This window comes from Rhinopithecus roxellana, chromosome 2 (genome assembly GCF_007565055.1).
Source record: "Rhinopithecus roxellana isolate Shanxi Qingling chromosome 2, ASM756505v1, whole genome shotgun sequence".
In the NCBI taxonomy this organism is placed as follows: Eukaryota; Metazoa; Chordata; class Mammalia; order Primates; family Cercopithecidae; genus Rhinopithecus; species Rhinopithecus roxellana.
In genome coordinates this window covers 83,669,650-83,691,845 of record NC_044550.1, presented here as the reverse complement: position 1 = coordinate 83,691,845, position 22,196 = coordinate 83,669,650, and the positions used below count along the sequence as shown (strand labels likewise).

Sequence of the window (22,196 nt, the reverse complement as noted above, 5' to 3'; positions counted from 1 at the left end):
CCAGAAGATGCAGATGGTTGAATACAAAGAAGAGACTGATAAGAATTCAATTTATGTCTATTTGGAACAAACCAGCTCTGCTGATTGTACATTTGATTGTGAACTTACTTGACTCTGCTGTTATCACTGCCCAAAAATCAGCAGAAAAGGACTGCATTCTTTGCTTTGCTTTGTAGCAGCATATAAATGTGTCCCCTAACTTGTTTATAAAATAATTTTTACCAAATGACATTTCCGTTGTGTTCCAGCATAACTAGAGAGATAAGCTGAGTGTGGTGGTGGGGTCCTGTAATCCCAATTACTTGGGAGGCTGAGACGGGAAGATCCGTGGAGCCCAGGAGTTTGAGTCCAACCTGGGCAACATAGCAAGACCTCATCTCAAAAATAAATAAATTAATTAATACAGAGATAAAACTTCAAGAGAAAAATTTATTTATAAACATCTACTAAGCACTTACTATGTCACAGGACAAATATTGAAATGTCCCTTTGGTTATTGATGGTCTTTATAATTATTTTTCAAACTTCCAGAGACATAAGGCTGTCTTCAAATAATTCTCACCTCTTAGCCTTGCTTCTTATCTGGAATATTTTAGCCTCTATCCCAGGATTTGAATTCCTGGTCGATACAGTCAAAGCTAAGTGAAGAGCTGAACAATTATCTGGTTAATTTTGGCACTAACAGGAAATCTGATGTTTTAATTTGCCTATTTAAGTATTATGTGGAGCTTGGGAGTAGGATGGAACAGAGCTCTATTTGATGTATCATGAAGCTGAATGTGTTTTGGGTAGGACTGAGGACCACTCTGTTCCAACACTCTCAGCAGCCTGCCAATGTGCCTTAGAGCAAACATTTAAAGGAGCAAGAAGATTTATCCCCATTTTACTTTTATGCCAAGTAAACTAATTCTTTTTATGAGAATTCCTGGCCAGGCACAATGGCTCACACTTGTAATCCCAGCACTTTGGGAGGCCAAAGTGGGAGGATCACTTGAGTGCAGGAGTTCAAGACCAGCCTAGGCCACATAGTGAGAACCTATCTCTATTAAAAAAAAAGAATTAATTATAAAAAGAATTCCCATCTACTAAAGTACAATAAAGCCACCAGTGATTTCATGGTAGACAAGGATTCTTAATTTTATAATGTTATACAATGCACAAGACAGTGCAGGGGATGCTTATTCTGAGGTCGTAGTGAAAAAGTGTCCCAAGGCCACAACCAGCTTTCCAATCCAAATCTGTGATTTTGCAGCATCGTCGTTGGTTATAGAGGAGCACTCAGGGACTGCAAGCCTCCACATATTATTTCAACATCTGTGCAAAATAATTCAAAAGGGTGATCTACTAACAGGCAGATGTTTCCAAACCTAAAATTCTATAAGATAGACAACAGCATCTTGAATAGCGTAAAGCATTATTAAATCAAGTCCACTCATTGAATAAATGCTTTGATGTAAATTCTGTGATCATTTTTAGAACATCTTGCTTGAAAGACTTGATATCCTTCAGTAAACATGCATGTGCACACAAACACACATGCACACACCCACACACATAAACACAAACACACACATGTACCAGCCCTTTCATAGCCCTAAATTGTCCTTCTCAGGTTAGTAGCAACACGCAAGAAACAGACTACAGCCCAAATAGAGGAAATTATGGTGGTGGCAGCTGAGAAATAAATCAAATTGCATATGAAGCTTAGCATCACCTCTAAATCTCTTTTTCCTAACCTATGCAATTGCACAAGTTTCACTAATGGTAGCCCTATCTCTATAAACATATTTTATATCTTTAAAGGAAATGGAAGAGGATAGCCATGTCTAGGATAAGTGTGTGTCTAAGGCCATCAACTGAGCGTGCATGAACAGTGAATAAGATCTAAGGCTGGAAGCTTCTAAAATGGTTATAAGAATTTATACTAAGCCCTCAATTGAAAAACACACCACAATCCCTCAAGACTGAGGATTTGGTAATACAGAGTTGCCTGTCTGGTGATATTATTCATAGATACAGACTTGGTGTTAGAGTTATTGGGGAAGGTGTTAATAAGTGAACAAGTTTTGTTATTTTTGCCATTGATCTGAATAATATTAATTGCATAAGACTTTAAGCAACATAGCAGAAAATAAGCATTTGTAATGTCGTTCTTCCCCTGCTTGGAATAATAGTGAAGAAAAGAGTTGATGTTCTAAAATACTAACAATCGCCTTGTGAAACTACAATAAAAGCTAGAATTATGGTCCATAAAACAAAGAGAAAGTGAGTTGAGAAATTACAAGTAAATATTATTGTCATACAGACAGTTTGAGTAAATACAGAGAGAGAAAATCCCTATATTTTCCTTATGGCATTTCTTTTTTTGCCTCATTTACTAAAGTAGTTCATTTACAGAAATGTCACAACTTTCCAAAATACTCAGATTATTAAAAAAAATACAGAGAAAAAATTCACAAAAATATGTTTAATACATATTGGTCACAACTAACCCATCTCTGGGTTTATTCCATACCAGTTGTAAATTTTCTTGCAAACTCGAGTTAAATTATTTCCTAGAAAACTTTCCACAATGGAGATCTTTAAATCAATCACACAAAGTTTCAAGTATGAAAATTACCTTTCTGTTATAGCTGAAAATTAATTTTTTCTTGCTTGAGAGAAATGACACGCCCTATTAATTTTCATATATTCTTTAAAATGGAACATCCAGGCTTTGATGTGAAATGTCCTAAAAATGACCAAAAAAATACATCAAAACATATCTATTAATTCATGAAATTAAGAATAGCTTTTTGCATTTTCTCCTGTCACTGATCCCATTTGCCTTATTACTTTCATCTGTGGCCCACAAACTTGGTGGCACAATCAACAAACCCCTTAGTGGCTGTTTCATCTCTGCTCTATTTGATTTCTTCTCTCTGAGTAAATGATTAAGTTTTCATGCATTGGTTCAACCAAAATCTATGTTCACTCAACCACATCCTTTATTGATTACTTCTACTGCAAACAGTAGGCCAAGTGTGATATACATAATTGGACAGTTGTCAAGGGACGTGGGTGTTAACGGTCCTGTTTTCCCAGTTGGAAACTGGAATCACCTTGATACACAAATATTCTGCACTGTTTCATTCTCATTCTTTGGACCGAGGAGTCCTGTTCCTCCGAATATATGTTTTTAACTCTCTAAGGTCTGGTTGAATGAATTTAATGATTATACCATATAATATGCTGTTCAAGTTGCACCTGTGCACTGCATATAGAAAACTGGAATTAATATTTATCTAACATTTTAACCTTGTCCTTTAACTTATACAAATAAGCTGTAGCTTTTCTGTAAGAAAATATTCCATGTTTTCCCCTTCCATAAAAAGAATGGCTTCTGAATCTGTTGCTAACTTTTAAATTTGGAAAACCTTTAACCAGCATATAATGTTAATATTTCAGATGTTGCATTAACAACTTTGCTGACTGTAGATCTCTACATTCATTGAGTAAAGCAAATGACTTACAATGATAAGACTTTTTTCTCTAGCTTTATTTGTTAGAGCAAATTCTAGATAATTTTGTATATTTTGGAGATCTGTTGCTCCTCTGGAAGAAAAATGACTTGAATTACCCAGCAATAGGTTTATTTATACTATTTTGTGTTTCTCATACTCTAAACTTAGTTTTTTTGCTTGTTTCTTTGTTTGTATATATCTTGATTTAACAATCCTCAGCAGGCCAAATCTAATTCAAAATGTACTTTCTTCACAAATATATTGGTTTTTAGAAACATTAACATAAATAAGCTTCAGCGAGTCCATCTTAACTAAATAATTAATAATCATAATTTTCCCTAAGGTTTTAAAGTGATATTCAGAGAAATCATCATTTTTCCCCCATCAATTTTTCTTGAATATTATAGTCTAGGAAAGTGTGTGAAAAATTAACAATTTGACAGAACATTTTTAGTCCTGGAACCACAAGTTCACTCAAAATTCTAAATAATGTATTTTCTTTATTAATATTTAATACTCAAGCTCTCTCGATAACTTTTAGTTTCACAAAACAAATATTTAAATTAAAATAATCGGTGAATCTCTCATTATATTTTACTCTATGCCTGCATTTGAAAATTTCCTCCAATAATTCATATTTTTTCTGGAGAATTGACCTATGCCTATATGTGGAAGATCAGTCATAATTTTGGTATGAAAAAGTGAGGACAGACTTTTAAAAAGTTGTGTTCACAGCTGCGGTAACATAAAATTTCATCCTATTTCTGACGTGTAGAACACTCTTTTATCAATAAGAGAAAAAAGTATTTGATGGTACTTGATACTCAAGTAAACAAAAAATGTGAGCACTTTGATTTTTCCCCTTAGGAAATAGACTTTATGTGACTGATTTGCAGAGCATACATTCAAATCAGAGTGCTTAATTCATCATATGATGAATGTTTTCAGGAAGGATTGCTTAGCTAAATTGAATTTGCCTCTTGGCTTGTGGTAGACAATGTCAAGTAGAGAGCTGTCAATGTGATAGTTGTTTATTTCACTGAGAGATAATAATAACACAAGTGCCATTTATTGAATCCCTACTACATGCCAAGCTATACATTTACACAATTTTTCATCCCACAGCAACCTGTGGCCATTTTTAAAATGAAGAAACAAAAGTTTTCTTTAGTTTCATAACTTTAGTATAATCAAAGTTATTAATCTAAGAGGCTGAGCTGAGATTCAAACCTACATCTTCCTAAATTCCACCATAACTCATTTTGACTTTAAAGTAATCTAACTTATTTTTACAAACATATCAGTGTTTACCTGTGAAAATGAATGTTTTTCAAACCTTGGGAGGTTATGCAAGGAGATAACCCTAATCCTACCAATACTTTTTAAAAATGAACTCCGTTGAAAATACATTCTGGGGCATATAGAAATTCTACTGGTGGGTGCGGGACCAAGATGGCCTACTAAAAGCTGGGGCTCCCATCAAAATAAACCATAATAAGTGAGTGAATCCTTCACCAGCAACCAAGGTATCCAGGTTCTGTCATCAAAATTGACTAAAAGGCAGGCGTGACCCACGGAGAGAGGGAAGAGCAGTGTGGTATGGTGGCCCACCTGAGAGCCACACGGGGAAGAGGAGACCTCTCCCTCCAGCCAAGGGATGTGGGCACAGACATGGACGAAAGATCAAATGGATGAAATGGCAGAAGTAGACTACAGAAGATGGGTAATAAAAACCTACGATGAGTTAAAGGAGCATGTTCTAACCCAATGCAAACAAGCTAAGAACCTTGATAAAAGGTTAGAGGAATTCCTAACTAGAATAACCAGTTTAAAGAGGAACATAAACGACCTGATGGAGCTGAAAAACACAGCACGAGAACTTCATGAAGCGTACGCAGGTATCAACAGCCGGATCAGCCAAGCAGAAGAAAGGATATCAGAGTTTGAAGGCCATCTTACTGAAATAAGACGTGCAAACAAGAATAGAGAAAAAAGAGTGAAAAGAAATGAACAAAGCCTCCAAGAAATATGGGATTTCATAAAAAGACCAAACCTACAATTGATTGGAGTACCAGAGGAGATGAAGAGAATGGAAACAAGCTGGAAAATACACTTCAGGATATTATCCAGGAGAATTTTCCCAACCTAGCAAGACAAGCCAACATGCAAATTCAGAAAATACAGAGAACACCATTAATATACTCCATGATAAGATCAACCCCAAGAAGCATGATCATCAGATTCTCCAAGGTCGAAATGAAGGAAAAACTGTTAAGGGCAGCCAGAGAATGATTCAAAAAGACAAAGAAGAGCGTTACATAATGGTAAAGGGAACAATTCAACAAGATGGACTAATTATTCTAAATATATATGCACCCAATGCAGGAGCACCCAGATTCATAAAGCAAGTTCTTAGAGACCTACAAAGAGACTTAGTCTCCCACACAATAATAGTGGGAGACTTTAACAACCCACTGTCAGTATTAGGCAGATTAACGAGACAGAAAATTAACAAGAATATTCAGGACTTGAACTCAGTTCTGGGTCAAGTGGACCTAGTAGACAGCTACAGAACTCTCTATCCCAAATCAACAGAATATACACTCTTCTCAGTGCCACATGGCACTTATTCTAAAATTGACCACATAATTGGAAGTAAAACACTCCTCAGCAAATACAAAACAACTGAAGTCATAATAAACAGTCTCTCAGATCACAGTGCAATCAAGTTAGAATTCAGGATTAAGAAACTCACTCAAAATTGCAAAATTATATGGAAATTGAACAACTTGATCCTGAATGACTACTGGATAAATAATGAAATTAGGATGGAAATTAAGAAGTTATTTGAAACCAATGAGAACAAAGAGACAACATAAAAGAAACTCTACCAGCTAAAACAGTGTTAAGAGGGAAATTTATAGCACTAAATGCCCACAGGAGAAAGTGGAAAAAATCTAAAATAGACACCCTAACCTCACAATTAAAAGAGTTTGAGAGGTGAGAGCAAACTAATCCAAAAGCTAGCAGAAGACAAGAAATAACTAACATCATAGAGGAATTGAGGGAGATAGAAACACGAAAAATCATCCAAAAAAATCAATGAATCCGGGAGCTGGTTTTATGAAAAAATTAACAAAATTGATAAACTGCTAGCAAGACTAATAAAGAAGAAGAGAAAGAAGAATCAAATTGACGCAATAAAAAATGATAAAGGGGATATCACCACTGACCCCACAGAAATACAAACTACCACTACAGAATACGGTAAATACCTCTACACAAATAAACTAGATAATCTAGAAGAATTGGATAAATTCCTGGATGCATACACCTTACCAAGACTAAACCAGGAAGAAGTTGGATCCCTGAATAGACCAATAACAAGCTCTGAAATTGTGGGAGTGATTAATAGCCTAACAACCAAAAAATCCCAGGACCAGACAAACTCATAGCTGAATTCTTCCAGATATACAAAGAGAAGCTGGTACTATTCCTCTGGAACTATTCCAAACAATTGAAAAAGAGGGAATTTCCTCTAACTCATTTTATGAAGCCAGCATCATTCTGTTACCAAAATCGGGAAGAGACACAACAGAAAAAGAAAATTTCAGGCCAATATCCCTGATGAACATCAATGTGAAAATCCTCAATAAAATACTGGCAAACTGATTCCAGCAGCACATTAAAAGCTTATCCACGACAATCAAGTCAGCTTTATCCCTGGGATGCAAGGCTGGTTCAACATAAGCAAATCAATAAACATAATCCTTCACATAAACCAGAACCAATGACAAAGCCCACAGGATTACCTCAATAGATACAGAAAAGGCCTTCAATAAAATTCAACATCCCTTCATGTTAAAAACTCTCAATAAACTAGGTATTGATGGAACATCTCTCAAAATCACAAGAGCTATTTATGACAAACCCACAGCCAATATCATACTGAGTGCGCAAAAGCTGAAAGCATTCCCTTTGAAAACTGGCACAAGACAAGGATACCTTCTTTCACCACTTCTATTCAACATAGTATTGGACGTTCTGGCCAGGGCACTCAGGCAAGAGAAAGAAATAAAGCGTATTCAAACAGGAAGAGAGGAAGTCAAATTGTCTCTGTTTGCAGATGACATGATTGTATATTTAGAAAATCCCATTGTCTTAGCCCAAAACCTCCTTAAGCTGAGAAGCAACTTCAGCAAAGTCTCAGGATACAAAATCAATGTGCAAAAATCACAAGTATCCCTTTACACCAACAGTAGGCAAGCAGATAGCCAAATCATGAATGAACTCCCATTCACAATTGCTACAAAGAGAATAAAATACCCAGGAATGCAGCTAACAAGAGATGTGAAGGACCTCTTCAAGGAGCACTACAAATCACTACTCAAGGAAATAAGAGAGAAAACAAACAAATGGAGAAACATTCCATCTCCATGGATAGAAAGAATGAATATCTTGAAAATGGCCATACTGCTCAAAGTAATTTATAGATTCAATGCTATTCCCATCAAACTACCATAGACATTCTTCACAGAATTAGAAAAAACTATTTTAAATTTCATGTGGAATCAAAGAATACACCGTGTAGCCAATTCAATCTTAAGCAAAAAGAACAAAGCTGGAGGCATCATGCTGCCTGACTTCAAACTATACTACAAGGCTGCAGTAACCAAAACAGCATGGTACTGGTACCAAAACAGACATATAGACCAGTGGATCAGAACAAAGACCTCAGAAATAACACCACACACCTACAACCATCTGATCTTCAACAAGCCTGACAAAAACAATCAATGGGGAAAGGATCTCCTATTAAGTAAATGGTGCTGGGAAAACTGGCTAACCATATGAAGAAAACTGAAACTGGACCCCTTCCTTACACCTTATACAAAAACTAACTCAAGATGAATTAAAGACTTAAATGTAAAACCCCAAACCATAAAAACCCTAGAAGTAAACCTAGGCAATACCATTCAGGACATAGGCATGGGCAATGACTTCATGACAAAAACACCAAAAGCAATTGCAACAAAAACAAAAATTGACAAATGGGATCTAATTAAACTGAAGAGCTTCTGCACAGCAAAAGAAACTATCATCGGCCGGGCGCGGTGGCTCAAGCCTGTAATCCCAGCACTTTGGGAGGCCGAGACGGGTGGATCACGAGGTCAGGAGATCGAGACCATCCTGGCTAACACGGTGAAACCCCGTCTCTACTAAAAAATACAAAAAATTAGCCGGGCGAGATGGCGGGCACCTGTAGTCCCAGCTACTCGGGAGGCTGAGGCAGGAGAATGGCGTAAACCCGGGAGGCGGAGCTTGCAGTGAGCTGAGATCCGGCCACTGCACTCCAGCCTGGGCGACAGAGCGAGACTACGTCTCAGAAAAAAAAAAAAAGAAACTATCATCAGAGTGAACAGACAACCTACAGAATGGGAGAACACTTTTGCAATTCACCCATCTGACAAAGGTCTAATATCCGGAATTTTCAAGGAACTTAAATATATTCACAAGGAAAAAACAACCCCATCAAAAAGTGGGCAAAGGATATGAACAGACACTTCTCAAAAGAAGACATTTATGCAGCCAACAAACATGAAAAAAAGCTCAACATCACTGATAATCATAGAAGTGCAAATCAAAACCACAAGGAGATACCATCTCATGCCAGTCAGAATGGCAATTATTAAGAAGTCAGGAAAATAGATTCTGGCGAGACTGTGGAGAAACAGGAATACTTTTACGCTGTTGGTGGAAGTGTAAATTAGTTCAACCAATGTGGAAGACAGTATGGCGATTCCTCAAAGATCTAGAAGCAGCAATATCATTTGACCCAGTAATCCCGTTACTGGATATATACCTAAGGATCCTACAGAAAATGATTCAGTAAACCTATAAAGATATATGCACACGTATGTTTATTGCAACACTATTTACAATAGCAAAGACATGGAACTAACCCAAATGCCCATCAATGATAGACTGGATAAAGAAAATGTGGTACATATATACCATGGAATACTATGCAGCCATAAAAAGGAATGAGATCACGTGCTTTGTGGGGACATGGATGAAGCTGGAAGCCACCATCCTCAGCAAACTAGCACAGGAACAGAAAACCAAACACCGCATGTTCTCACTCATAAGTGGGAGTTGAACACTAAGAACACATGGACACAGAAAGGAGAACAACAGACACCAGGGCCTGTGGAAGGGTGGGGAGTGAGGGGAGGGAACTTAGAGGATGGGTCAATAGGTGCAGCAAACCACCATGGCCCACGTAGACCTATGTAACAAACCTGCACGTTCTACACATGTATCCCCCACCCTTTTTTTTTTTTTAAGAAAGTGCTTTCTGAATTTGCAACACACTCTTTTAAACAGCCCCAGTTGAGAGGTGGGCTCAGTCTTTAGAAATAGCCAAAAGAATTTGGAGTCACATTTAGAAAACCTAGAAAACAACAACAACAACAAAAACACTAGACATGTTTTTATGAGGATAGGCAAATGAATGTACTCCAGGTTTCAAAGCACTGTACACAAGTCAGTACCTGTCACAGTTGATCTCATGTATGAATTTATACACTTATTTCTCCAAACTGACAGTGAAACACTTCAAGCACAGGAACCCTATTCCCCAGCAACTAGCAAATTTTGGGACATTTGCTAGACTCCCAAAGTTTCTTGATGTTACTGGAATATCCAAGGGTCAGGAGTTTACAGTCTTAGACTCCAAACATCTATATGCCTTAAGGTTCTCACAGTTTACCTGGATGCTTAGCTTTCATGTGTGCAGCGTATGTGTCTCCCTTCTCAAATTTTTCAACATTGCTTCATTCAAAAATGTATTAATGCTTACTATATGACAGATTATCTGCTAGAAATTATGTCTTCCTGAACATTTTGTGAGGATATATGACTTTAATGACACCTGAGCTTTTACTACCAATGAAAGCTTTCAAGAACAAGCTAGTATTCACCTTTTATAAACTATAGTGAGACATGATTCATATGCTATACAATTATGACTTTAACAATTGTAGACTTTAAAAATCTACAATTTAAAAGAGTCCTCACTTTAAAAGTTTAATACAATTCAGTGGTTTTTAGTATACTCACAGGATTGAACAACCATGGCCACTATCTAATTTCAATCACCCTAAAAGGAAACCTTGTACCCATTATTTGTCATTTCTCAATCCTCCACTTTCCTCAGCCTCTAGCGACCACTAGCCTACATTCCATCTCATGGATTTGCCATTCTGGACATATTGTGTAAATGGGCTCATATGGTGTGTGATCTTCTGTTGTCTGGTTTCTTTCACTTAGCATATTTTCAAGTTTCATCCATGTTGCAACATGCATCGCTACCTCATTATTTTATTTATTTATTTATTTTGATTTTGAGTCTCACTCTGTTGCCCAGGCTGGAGTGCAGCGGCGCAATCTCAGCTCACTGCAAGTTCCACCTCCTGTGTTCACGCCATTCTCCTGCCTCAGCCTCCTGAGTAGCTGGGACTTCAGTCACCCGCCACCATGCCCAGCTAATTTTTTATATTTTTAGTAGAGGCGGGGTTTCACCGTGTTAGCCAGGATGGTCTCGATCTCCTGACCTCGTGATCAACCTGTCTGGGTCTCCAAAGTGCTGGGATTACAGGTGTGAGCCACCGTGCCTGGCCTACCTCATTCATGTTTAAGACTGAATAATATTTCATTGTAGGTATACACCATATTTTGTTTACTCATTCATCAGTTGATACACATTTCAATTGTTTTCATGCCTTGGCTATTATGATTAATGCTGCTATGAACTTTCATATATATGACTTTTTGTGTTGACATAGTTTTGCTTCACTTGGGTATATATTTTGGAGTAAAATTTCTGGGTCATATGGTAATTCTATGTTAAAGTTTTCGAGGAACTGCCAAGTTGTTAAGAAGATGTACCATTTTACATTTCCATTAGCAATGCGTGAGGATTTAAAAGTTTCAGTTTTAACTCAATGTATGCTCCAACAAAAACAAGCCGTGTATTTTTAATTTCATGTTTACACATTAAATCTCATTATCGTGATAACCATCTTGCATTTTCTACAGGAAAGACACAAGATACTTTCTCTTTAATGTGACGTTAAGTGAGATGATACTCCATTGATGTCCTATTTCATTCATTCTAGCCAAGGAGATACGACAGAAGCAATTAAATACTTGAAAAAGTTTGTGAAAATTGCAAGAAACAATTTTCAAAGCCTAGATTTTGTAAGAGCAAGTACAATGCTTGGGGACATCTACAATGAAAAAGTGAGTCTATGTGTTTCTTGTTTATAGAGAAATTTGCAGTGTTTAGAGAGAAATTTGCTGTTTTATTTATTTATTTTTTTTTGAGACAGAGTCTCGCTCTGTAGCCCAGGCTGGAGTGCAGTGGCCGGACCTCAGCTCACTGCAAGCTCCGCCTCCCGGGTTTAGGCCATTCTCCTGCCTCAGCCTCCCGAGTGGCTGGGACTACAGGTGCCTGCTACCTCACCCGGCTAGTTTTTTGTATTTTTTTAGTAGAGACGGGTTTTCACCGTATTAGCCAGGATGGTCTCGATCTCCTGACCTCATGATCCGCCCGTCTTGGCCTCCCAAAGTGCTGGGATTGCAGGCTTGAGCCCCACCGCGCCTGGCCCCGAAATTTGCTGTTTTAAAAGTCTCTTCTCATGTTATCCTTGTCTTCCCACCATATATTATGCAGAATGGCCCTGGACTGCAGGATGTAGTTAATGCCCATGGCAAGGACTAGGGAGGAGAAATGCCTCCTCCTCCTCCTCCTCTTCCAATACCTTAGGGCCATGTGGGGACAGTCCTTATGAGCTGCTAACCCTGATTCATAGTTTCGCATCCGGTGAGGATTCTAACTGACATTGGATTTGAGGAGCAATTAAAATATTTAATTCAAAGGAAATTGATTATAACTGTTGGCTATTATCTGCTTCCACTGACATTCATCTCTCTCACTCCAAATTCTTTATTAATCCAGCTGTGGCGCCCCTGCTAGTTTCCTTAGAAGAAGAAACGATAATCCTAAAAATAATTCTGCAGAAAATTTAGAGTGAAATTTTAGCAACAGATTAATTACATGAAAGAGAAAACAGAAAGAAGAACAAAAAAGTCCAAAATAAAATTATCCAATTCAAGAAGCTGTTATTAGTATAATGTACTGGTCATAATGGACTTTTGTCGTATTTTCTCCTGATTTTATCTTTTTATTACAGATTCTCCTTTAGCAATGGTGTGAAAGAGCTTTGTTTCTCTAGTTATAATTGCTGTTTTGATCATGAATAAGATCCATCATTTTTTAGGGTAATTATGTTCTCAAATTATGTTTATACATTCTCTGTTAATCTCTTTGAGAGTCTGTGTATGTAGTGAATAAAGTCATTAATTCCAAAACCACACTGCTTGAGTTAAAAACCCAGCTCTTTCACTTGTAAGATCTGTGACCTTGGGCTAGTTACTTAAATTTCTAGGTGCCTCAATATTCTCACCTCATAAAGTTATTGTGAGTATTAAATTAACATGTGGAAAGCACTTAGGATAGTGCTTTGCAGCAGGAGAAGTATTATCTTTATAAATTTCCGTTGTTCTCTACACCCTTAGTGGTATCAAACAATTCCCCTTTGCCAGACCCTCAGATGATGCTGGGTGGCAATGGTATTCAAACCCATTCTCCTAACCACTACAGTATTCTGTTTTTTGCCATAAAATTAACTTTATTTCAGAAGGATTTAGGATATTTTTTTTAAAGGAAATCAAGTTTGAAATTAATTTGAATGAGTGAAACTAATATTTCTTTAGTTCCTGAAGTGGAGCAAGTGCTTTCAAAGAAGGTATCTCATTTCCTTTTTCTCTTACATCCCCTCTCTTGCTCCCCTGGGCTCATTTGCCTCCCCTCTCTCCTATTCCTTGAAATCTAAAAAGCCCCCTTTTCTCCTGGCCCTTCTTCTCCCCGACTCCCTTACCCACCTTGCTCCCTTCTCTCCTGCGTTCTTCCTTCTCGACCCTCTTCCTTGCTCTCTGACCCCCGGGTCGTCCTCTCCCTCTCCCTCATGGCCACCACTTTGTTGCCCTCCTTTTTCGAGTCCTTCCCTGTCTGTTGCTCTAGCTGTGCTCAGGTTTTGCATGTCGTGTGCTTCCTCTGCTACCCTCTGGCTCCCTGCCCATTTCTTTGCCTTTATTGACTCCTCTCTCCTTGATTTTGTATTTGCTTTTATTTACTTTTTAGGATACAGTGGTGAAAACAGGCAAGACCTAAACCCTTGTGAGGCTCACAATCTAATGAGGGAGCTTCTCCTATAGCATAGGAGAAAAGATATAAGTCTATGAATATATGCAGTATGATATGGTGTATGGATCAAGTTGTATATTTGAAGGCATATATATTTGAAGATAGTGCAAATACCCAGAAGCCTCCTAATTTTCTATTAGAATAGGAATAAACTGATAAAATTTAACTTCTGGCAGTTGACACAGCTTTTGGATATTATTTCTTATACCTTAACTTCAGAAATTAAACTCTTATCCAAGAATAAAAAATCAGAGAATAAAATACACACTGGTGAGATATAAACTCTTGGCAAAAAACATTAAGAAAACGCAAGTATAAAAATATTGCTACTCAAAAAAGTGTATTTTCCTTATGCTTTCTGTTATTAGGAAAATATAGGTTAGCAATGTTCATGTTATTCAGAAGGGCTGGGTTTGGGTATTGTTTGGAGGTAGGGTAAAAAGTTGTGTTTTTTGCCCTTCTGTTTTGAAAAACAGTCCTTCGAAAAGCGCAGGTCTCTCCCCTCAATTCCAAACGCATACCCCACCACCTATTTGACATTTTCACTTAGATATCTTCAACTATAATGTACTAAAAACTGAACTTACTGTTTTTTCCTCTAAATTTTTCTTCTAACAACTTAAATCTCAACTGCATTAGAATATTATTTAGGCATTTTCCAAGCAATCTTCTCTTTTTAGTCTGGGAGCTCCTCTTATCTGCCCCATCCAGGCCCATGGCTTTTAAATACTATCCATATGCCAATGACTTCCAGATTTGTATCTCCAATCCTGATCTCTCCCGGGACTCCAAACTTTGTAAAACCAATTGCTTCCTTACTACCTCCACCCGGATTTCTAACATATTTCAAATGGAACCTCCACCTCTCTAGTCTTCTCCATCTTTTAAATAGTAATATTATCTATCCACCCAGTCACTACAGTCAAAAATCTGGAAATCCTTCAATTCTTCTCTCCCCCGGCTCCATATTCAAGCCAAAAGCAAACTCTGACCTTTGTGTTACCAAATATATATCTCAAATCCACCCTTTTCCCTCTATCTCTGCAACTGTCACATCAGTTTATGACACTGTATTGTCTCACCTAGACACTGCAGTAAGCCCTAAACTCACCTTCCTGCATGCACTCTGTTCCCTCTCACCCCGGCATAAGCAGAAAGAGGCCAAGTAATTATTTTAAAATATAAATCAAATCTGATTTCTCTGCTTAAAATACTTCCATTACTTCTCATTCTTCTGAGAACATAAATATAAATCCTTACCCTGTCCTAAAATATAAGATAGCTCCACCCCTATCTCTGACCTCATTGCTTCCTACTCCTTTTTATCCATCCCAATGTAGCGAATTGACATTCTTGGAGTTCTTTAAGCATGTCAAGCTAGTTCCTGCCTTAGAACATTTGCCTTGGCTGGAATGCTCTACATGAAATGCTCTGGACTTCACATTGCTGGCTTCTTGTCACTCAGATCTCTGTTCAATGCCCCATCTTCAGAGGGGCCTTCCCTTAGCAACTAAAGTGGCCATCAGGTCGCCCCCCCTCCCTTTTTTTTTTTTGAGATGGAGTCTGGCTCTGTTGCCAGACTGGAGTGCAGTGGCACGATTTCGACTCACTGCAAACTCCGCCTCCCGGGTTCAAGCAATTCTCCTGCCTCAGCCTCCTGAATAGCTGGGACTACAGGCCTGCGCCACCACGCCCAGCTAATTTTTGTATTTTTGGTAGAGACAGGGTTTCACCATGTTGGCCATGATGGTCTCGATCTCTTGACCTCATGATCCGCCCACCTCAGCCTCCCAAAGTGCTGGGATTACAGGCATGAGCCACCGTGCCCTCTCCCCAACCCCACCCCCCGCAATTCTTTTTTTTTTAATAAAGGCAGGGATTTGTCATGTGGCCCAGGGTGGTCTTGAACTCCTGGACTCAAAGGATTCTCCTGCTTCGGCCTCCCAAAGTGCTATGGATTACAGGCATGAGCTGCCCCACCTGGGTCACTCTTTAAAATTACTGTGTTTGAATTATCCATGTAGCATTTATCTCATAGTTTTCTTGTTCATGTTATGTTCTTATTGTTGTTGTTTAATTTGGCCAAAATATAAGTTTAATGAGAGCAGGAATTATATCTGCTTTGTTTATTATTCTAGTGTCTAGAAAAAAACCTGGCACAGAATCGGTGATCAAAAACATGTCAGTTCCTTGAACCAATAAATAAATTTGTAACCAGTTTCACACCACTTAAGACTGGTATTCTCTCACTTGTGAAAGTTCAGACTTCTATTTCATTTTGTCGTCGTCGTTTTGAGACAGAGTTTCACTCTTGTTGCCCAAACTGGACTGCAGTGGTGTAGTCTCACTGCAACCTCCGACTCCTGGGTTCAAGCAATTCTCCTGCCTCAGCGTCCGGAGTAATTGGAATTACAGGCACATGCCACCCTACCCAGCTAATTTTTGTATTTTTCGTAGAGACGAGGTGTCACCATGTTGGCCAGGTTCGTCTCGAACTCTTGCGCTCGAGTGATCCTCCCTCCTCGGCCTCCCAAAGTGCTGGATTAGAGGCATGAACCACCATGCCCCGCCTCTATTTCATTTTTGTATAATATTTTAACTTTTTTTTATTATTATACTTTAAGTTCTAGGGTACATGTGCATAACGTACAGGTTTGTTACATATGTATACTTGTGCCATGTTGGTGTGCTGCACCCATCAAATCGTCAGCACCCATCAACTCGTCATTTACATCAGGTATAACTCCCAATGCAATCTCTCCCCCCTCACCCCTCCCCATGATAGGCCCCGGTGTGTGATGTTCCCCTTCCCAAGTCCAAGTGATCTCATTGTTCAGTTCCCACCTATGAGTGAGAACATGCGGTGTTTGGTTTTCTGTTCTTGCGATAGTTTGCTGAGAATGATGGTTTCCAGCTGCATCCATGTCCCTACAAACAACACAAACTCATCCTTTTTTATGGCTGCATAGTATTCCATGGTGTATATGTGCCACATTTTCTTAATCCAGTCTGTCACAGATGGACATTTGGGTTGATTCCAAGTCTTTGCTATTGTGAATAGTGCCGCAATAAACACACGTGTGCATGTGTCTTTGTAGTAGAATAATTTATAATCCTTTGGGTATATACCCAGTAATGGGATGGCTGGGTCATATGGTACTTTTAGTTCTAGATCCTTGAGGAGTCGCCATACTGTTTTCCATAATGGTTGAACTAGTTTACAATCCCACCAACAGTATAAAAGTGTCCCTATTTCTCCACATCCTCTCTAGCACCTGTTGTTTCCTGACTTTTTAATGATTGCTATTCTAACTGATGTGAGATGGTATCTCATTGTGGTTTTGATTTGCATTTCTCTGATGGCCAGTCATGATGAGCATTTTTTCATGTGTCTGTTGACTGTATGAATGTCTTCTTTTGAGAAATGTCTGTTCATATCCTTTGCCCACTTTTTGATGGGGTTGTTTGCTTTTTTCTTGTAAATTTGTTTAAGTTCTTTGTAGGTTCTGGATATTAGCCCTTTGTCAGATGAGTAGATTGCAAAAATTTTCTCCCATTCTGTAGGTTGCCTGTTCACTCTGATGGTAGTTTCTTTTGCTGTGCAGAAGCTCTTTAGTTTAATTAGATCCCATTTGTGAATTTTGGCTTTTGTTGCCGTTGCTTTTGGTGTTTTAGACATGAAGTCCTTGCCCATGCCTATGTCCTGAATGGTATTGCCTAGGTTTTCTTCTAGGGTTTTTATGGTATTAGGTCTAACATTTAAGTCTCTAATCCATCTTGAATTAACTTTCGTATAAGGAGTAAGGAAAGGATCCAGTTTCAGCTTTCTACTTATGGCTAGCCAATTTTCCCAGCACCATTTATTAAATAGGGAATCCTTTCCCCATTGCTTGTTTTTCTCAGGTTTGTCAAAGATCAGATGACTGTAGATGTGTGGTATTATTTCTGAGGACTCTGTTCTGTTCCATTGGTCTATATCTCTGTTTTGGTACCAGTACCATGCTGTTTTGGTTACTGTAGCCTTGTAGTATAGTTTGAAGTCAGGTAGCGTGATGCCTCCAGCTTTGTTCTTTTGACTTAGGATTGTCTTGGCAATGCAGGCTCTTTTTTGGTTCCATATGAACTTTAAAGCAGTTTTTTCCAATTCTGTGAAGAAACTCATTGGTAGCTTGATGGGGATGGCATTGAATCTATAAATGACCTCGGACAGTATGGCCATTTTCACAATATTGATTCTTCCTATCCATGAGCATGGTATGTTCTTCCATATGTTTGTGTCCTCTTTTATTTCACTGAGCAGTGGTTTGTAGTTCTCCTTGAAGAGGTCCTTGACATCCCTTGTAAGTTGGATTCCTAGGTATTTTATTCTCTTTGAAGCAATTGTGAATGGAAGTTCACATGATTTGGCTTTCTGTTTGTCTGTTACTGGTGTATAAGAATGCTTGTGATTTTTGCACATTGATTTTGTATCCTGAGAGTTTGCTGAAGTTTCTTATCAGCTTAAGGAGATTTTGGGCTGAAACGATGGGGTTTTCTAAATATACAATCATGTCATCTGCAAACAGGAACAATTTGACTTCTTCTTTTCCTAACTGAATACCTTGTTTTCTTTCTCTTGCCTGATTGCCGTAGCCAGAACTTCCAACACTATGTTGAATAGGAGTGGTGAGAGAGGGCATCCCTGTCTTGTGCCAGTTTTCAAAGGGAATTTTTCCAGTTTTTGCCCATTCAGTATGATATTGGCTGTGGGTTTGTCATAAATAGCTCTTATTATTTTGAGATATGTTCCATCAATACCGAATTTATTGAGCGTTTTTAGCATGAAGGGCCGTTGAATTTTGTCAAAGGCCTTTTCTGCATCTATTGAGATAATCATGTGGTTTTTGTCTTTGGTTCTGTTTATATGCTGGATTACATTTATTGATTTGCGTATATTGAACCAGCCAATATTTTAACATTTTGAAAACTTTTCCTGAATCTTTAAAAGCAAGCCCAATATTTTCGGGCTTCATATTACTCATGCAAGGTATTGTAATTGTATTCTTAACAATTTTCAAGAAGTAAAAATATTATAAGACCAAAATTATAATGGTTGGAAAAATACTGGAGTTACCTTTTCTGTAATTATTATAGTAATTATAATTAGAATTAGTGCATCTTAAAAATATCCTGCATCCTAGTTAGTTACCTTTTACTACATAATCATAGAAAATGGACCACTCATCCTCCCCTCTGGGTCTTTTGATGGACTGTTAATTGAAAATATATAATTAGTGTAAAGTGGTGAAATGAGAATGTTTTAGAGGAAATAACTAGGTTTATAAGAGTTCTCATTCCTTAATAAAACCATAGAATAATTACATAGTTAAAAGAATGGTGGTTCCAACACTAAAATTATACGGAAAATGGGTAGGAAATGATTTATCCTTAGTACTGAGAAAATGCTCATTCATTTTGAGCTTGCTCATTGAACAGAGTGACATTTTAGACACTAAAAATCAAAATAATGCATGAAAATTCTATGTTATAATGTAATAATTCGAGCATTGTTCCAAGGTCTATGATGTCATCAAGATCCTGTCCTGGAATTGTTCACTAAATGCTTATCAGGGATATTAATAAAATTAAATGAATTTGTTCTTTTCCTGTAAGATTCATTTAGGAAGTACATATTGTCAATCTCATATTTAAGATTGCCAACTCTAATTACTAGAATCTTCTGAATTTTAAAATAGAATAGGGATTATCTGATAACAGAAATAACTGTAGAAAGTTGTATTTAACCTTTGGAGAAGAGATTTAGACAGTAAACTCTGAGAATTAAACATCCACAAATACGATATACATTAGTGAAATCTCATTCTAAAATGGTATGTATACAAATGCTTGCATCTTAAAAGAATTAATTTTGTATTTCTTTAGTAGTGTTTTAAACTAGAGAAACTAGAAAAACTGGTAGGTTCATATCTATTTATGTCAATTGTGTGTCTCTAAAGATGGAATACTAAGTACAATTTGAGGGAATCATAATTAGCTAATTATAAAGCTCCTATTTTAAGAGTAAAAAGGCACTTAAATAAGACCTAATCAAAATTTTAGGCATATCACTACTTTCACTTCACTCACCTCAAAAACTTGAGTGGAAACTCCATTTACTGCTGCTTCTACATGGCCTGGCATTTGGCCTGGCTCAGAGTGGTTGGCAAATGAATGAATGAATGAATGAATGAATGAGCTAATTTTTACTTAATAATATATAAAAATAACTTTGGAAATTCATATATATGTCCACTTATTTGTGGTCTCTAATTTTCCTAATTAAGACTCTCACCTAAAACAATAAATAATTGAAATCTCAGAAATATAATTAGAATATCAATTAGATATTTATACTTTTGTTTCTAAAAAAAAGGTTATGTTTGGCCTAACTGTATATTTTCATATATTTTGTCCTATGTCTTTGATATCTACCGGGAAAATCTATAATTTTAGTGACTTTTATTTACATCATCTTCAATATTTGTATTGTTTCTCAATTATAGTTTACTTCATTGGCTTACAAATATCTTTGATACCATTTTATTTTTTCCTAGGTATTTTTTTTCTCATATAAATTTTATGTTTTATACCTTGAAGAAAGAGAAATAATTGTTCACCTCAACAAACAAAAGTTATTTTTGATGTAATATGGAGAGACTCTGGTTAAATTAACAAAGTTGGTTGGAATGAATCATTTGAATAAACAGTTCTCCTAAACTGTCCTTGTGGGCATATAACATAGTGTTATATGTGCTCTTCCTGTATCTAACAAAATGATCACATAAGTCCTATTTCTCCCCCTCCTCACCTTGCCAGAAATTTCTTTATTCAGTCAGTTTGACCGATCTTGGAGCTTCATGATTATACAGAAGTATGCAGAGTTGAAGATGTGTTTTACCTCTACTGCTGTAATGGTATAAAGCTGTTCCTGTGTTGTTTTTATGTTCATTTCCTTCATAAAATACTAGAAACTGACTTATACAGCAAAACATTCTCCCATAAAAGGGTTTCTGTTCAAAAGAATACACATGCATGTTTTTGGTTTTTGTGTGTTTGGTGGGGTGAGGAGGAGAGAGATGAGTGGAAGGGAGGAGATGGTGGAGCCTAAAGGGTTACAAGTCAGTGAAGAAAGGAAATTTTGTCCCCTAGAGCCCCTAGATCAATCCTAGATAATATCCTCCTCTTAGAAAGAGATTTTCATGAGGATTTTTAGAAGATTTGGGGGTGGCAGAAGATGCTCTTTTCTCTGAGGCTCAATGTGATTATTTGTAAAATAAGAATAGTATTTTCCTCATAGGGTGACGTGTGAAAGTTAATGACATAATACATACGAAGTATTTAGCATTGGCCCCCATGCTTCATAAGAGCTAGGTAAACAGTATTTATTTGTGGAGGATAGCTTTTAATGGAGGTGACACTGGCAAACAACAACAGCAACAACAACACCCTGAATTTTTGCAGCTCGAGCTGTTGCGAAGGACTTCTTGAAGAGATATTTAAATGATCATTTGATCGGTGCTAGTGACATCAAGGTCATATTTTTCAGAAATTCTGATTACTTCAACATTCTCAGTTAAGAAGAATGGCATATGAACATGGGAAAGTAAGAGCAATAAACGAATTAGAGGATAGGTACATTTATTTTCACCAGCCATTAACCAAATTACTTGGCCGAAATGACCTTTTGCTGCGACTGAAAACAAAACATACTAATCTCAGGACTTTGGGAAGCCAAGGCGGGCGGATCACTTGAGGTCAGGAGTTCAAGACCAGCCTGGCCAACATGGTAAAACCCTGTCTCTACCAAAAATATAAAAAATTAACCGAGCATGGTGGCATACGCCTATAATCCCAGCTACTCGAGATGCTGAGGCAAGAGAATCACTTGAACCTGGGAGGCAGAGGTTGTGTAAGCTGAAATTATGCCCTGCACTCCAACCTGGGGTGACAGAACAAGACTCCACCTCAAAAAAAAAAAATGTAAAAAATATTTCATTAGCTAAATCCACTCTATAAATAGTAAAATTCTATCCAAATCAATGTGAATTGGTTCACTAATTCCCAAACTTCTTTTTACTACAATGTATTAGGTTGAACCATATGAAACTGCAAATATTTGATCACTTTTTATCAATAAGAACATAAGTCTTTTTTTATATATACTTTAAGTTCTGGGATACATGTGCAGAGCATACAGGTTTGTTACATAGGTATACACATGTCATGGTGGTTTGCTGCACCCATCAACCTGTCATCTACATTAGGTATTTCTCCTAATGCTATCCCTCCCCTAGTCCCCCACTCCCCAACAGGCCCTGGTGTGT

The 22,196-nt window shown here is 37.4% G+C and overlaps 1 protein-coding gene across 1 annotated transcript in view; it reads left to right on the top strand.

Moving 5' to 3' along the window:
- TTC29 (tetratricopeptide repeat domain 29) overlaps positions 1 to 22,196 on the top strand; it is a 270,197-nt gene that overhangs the window by 115,974 nt on the left and 132,027 nt on the right. The window contains 1 exon segment of the mRNA XM_030917105.1: positions 11,684 to 11,807. Coding sequence (XP_030772965.1) covers positions 11,684 to 11,807 — 124 coding nt within the window.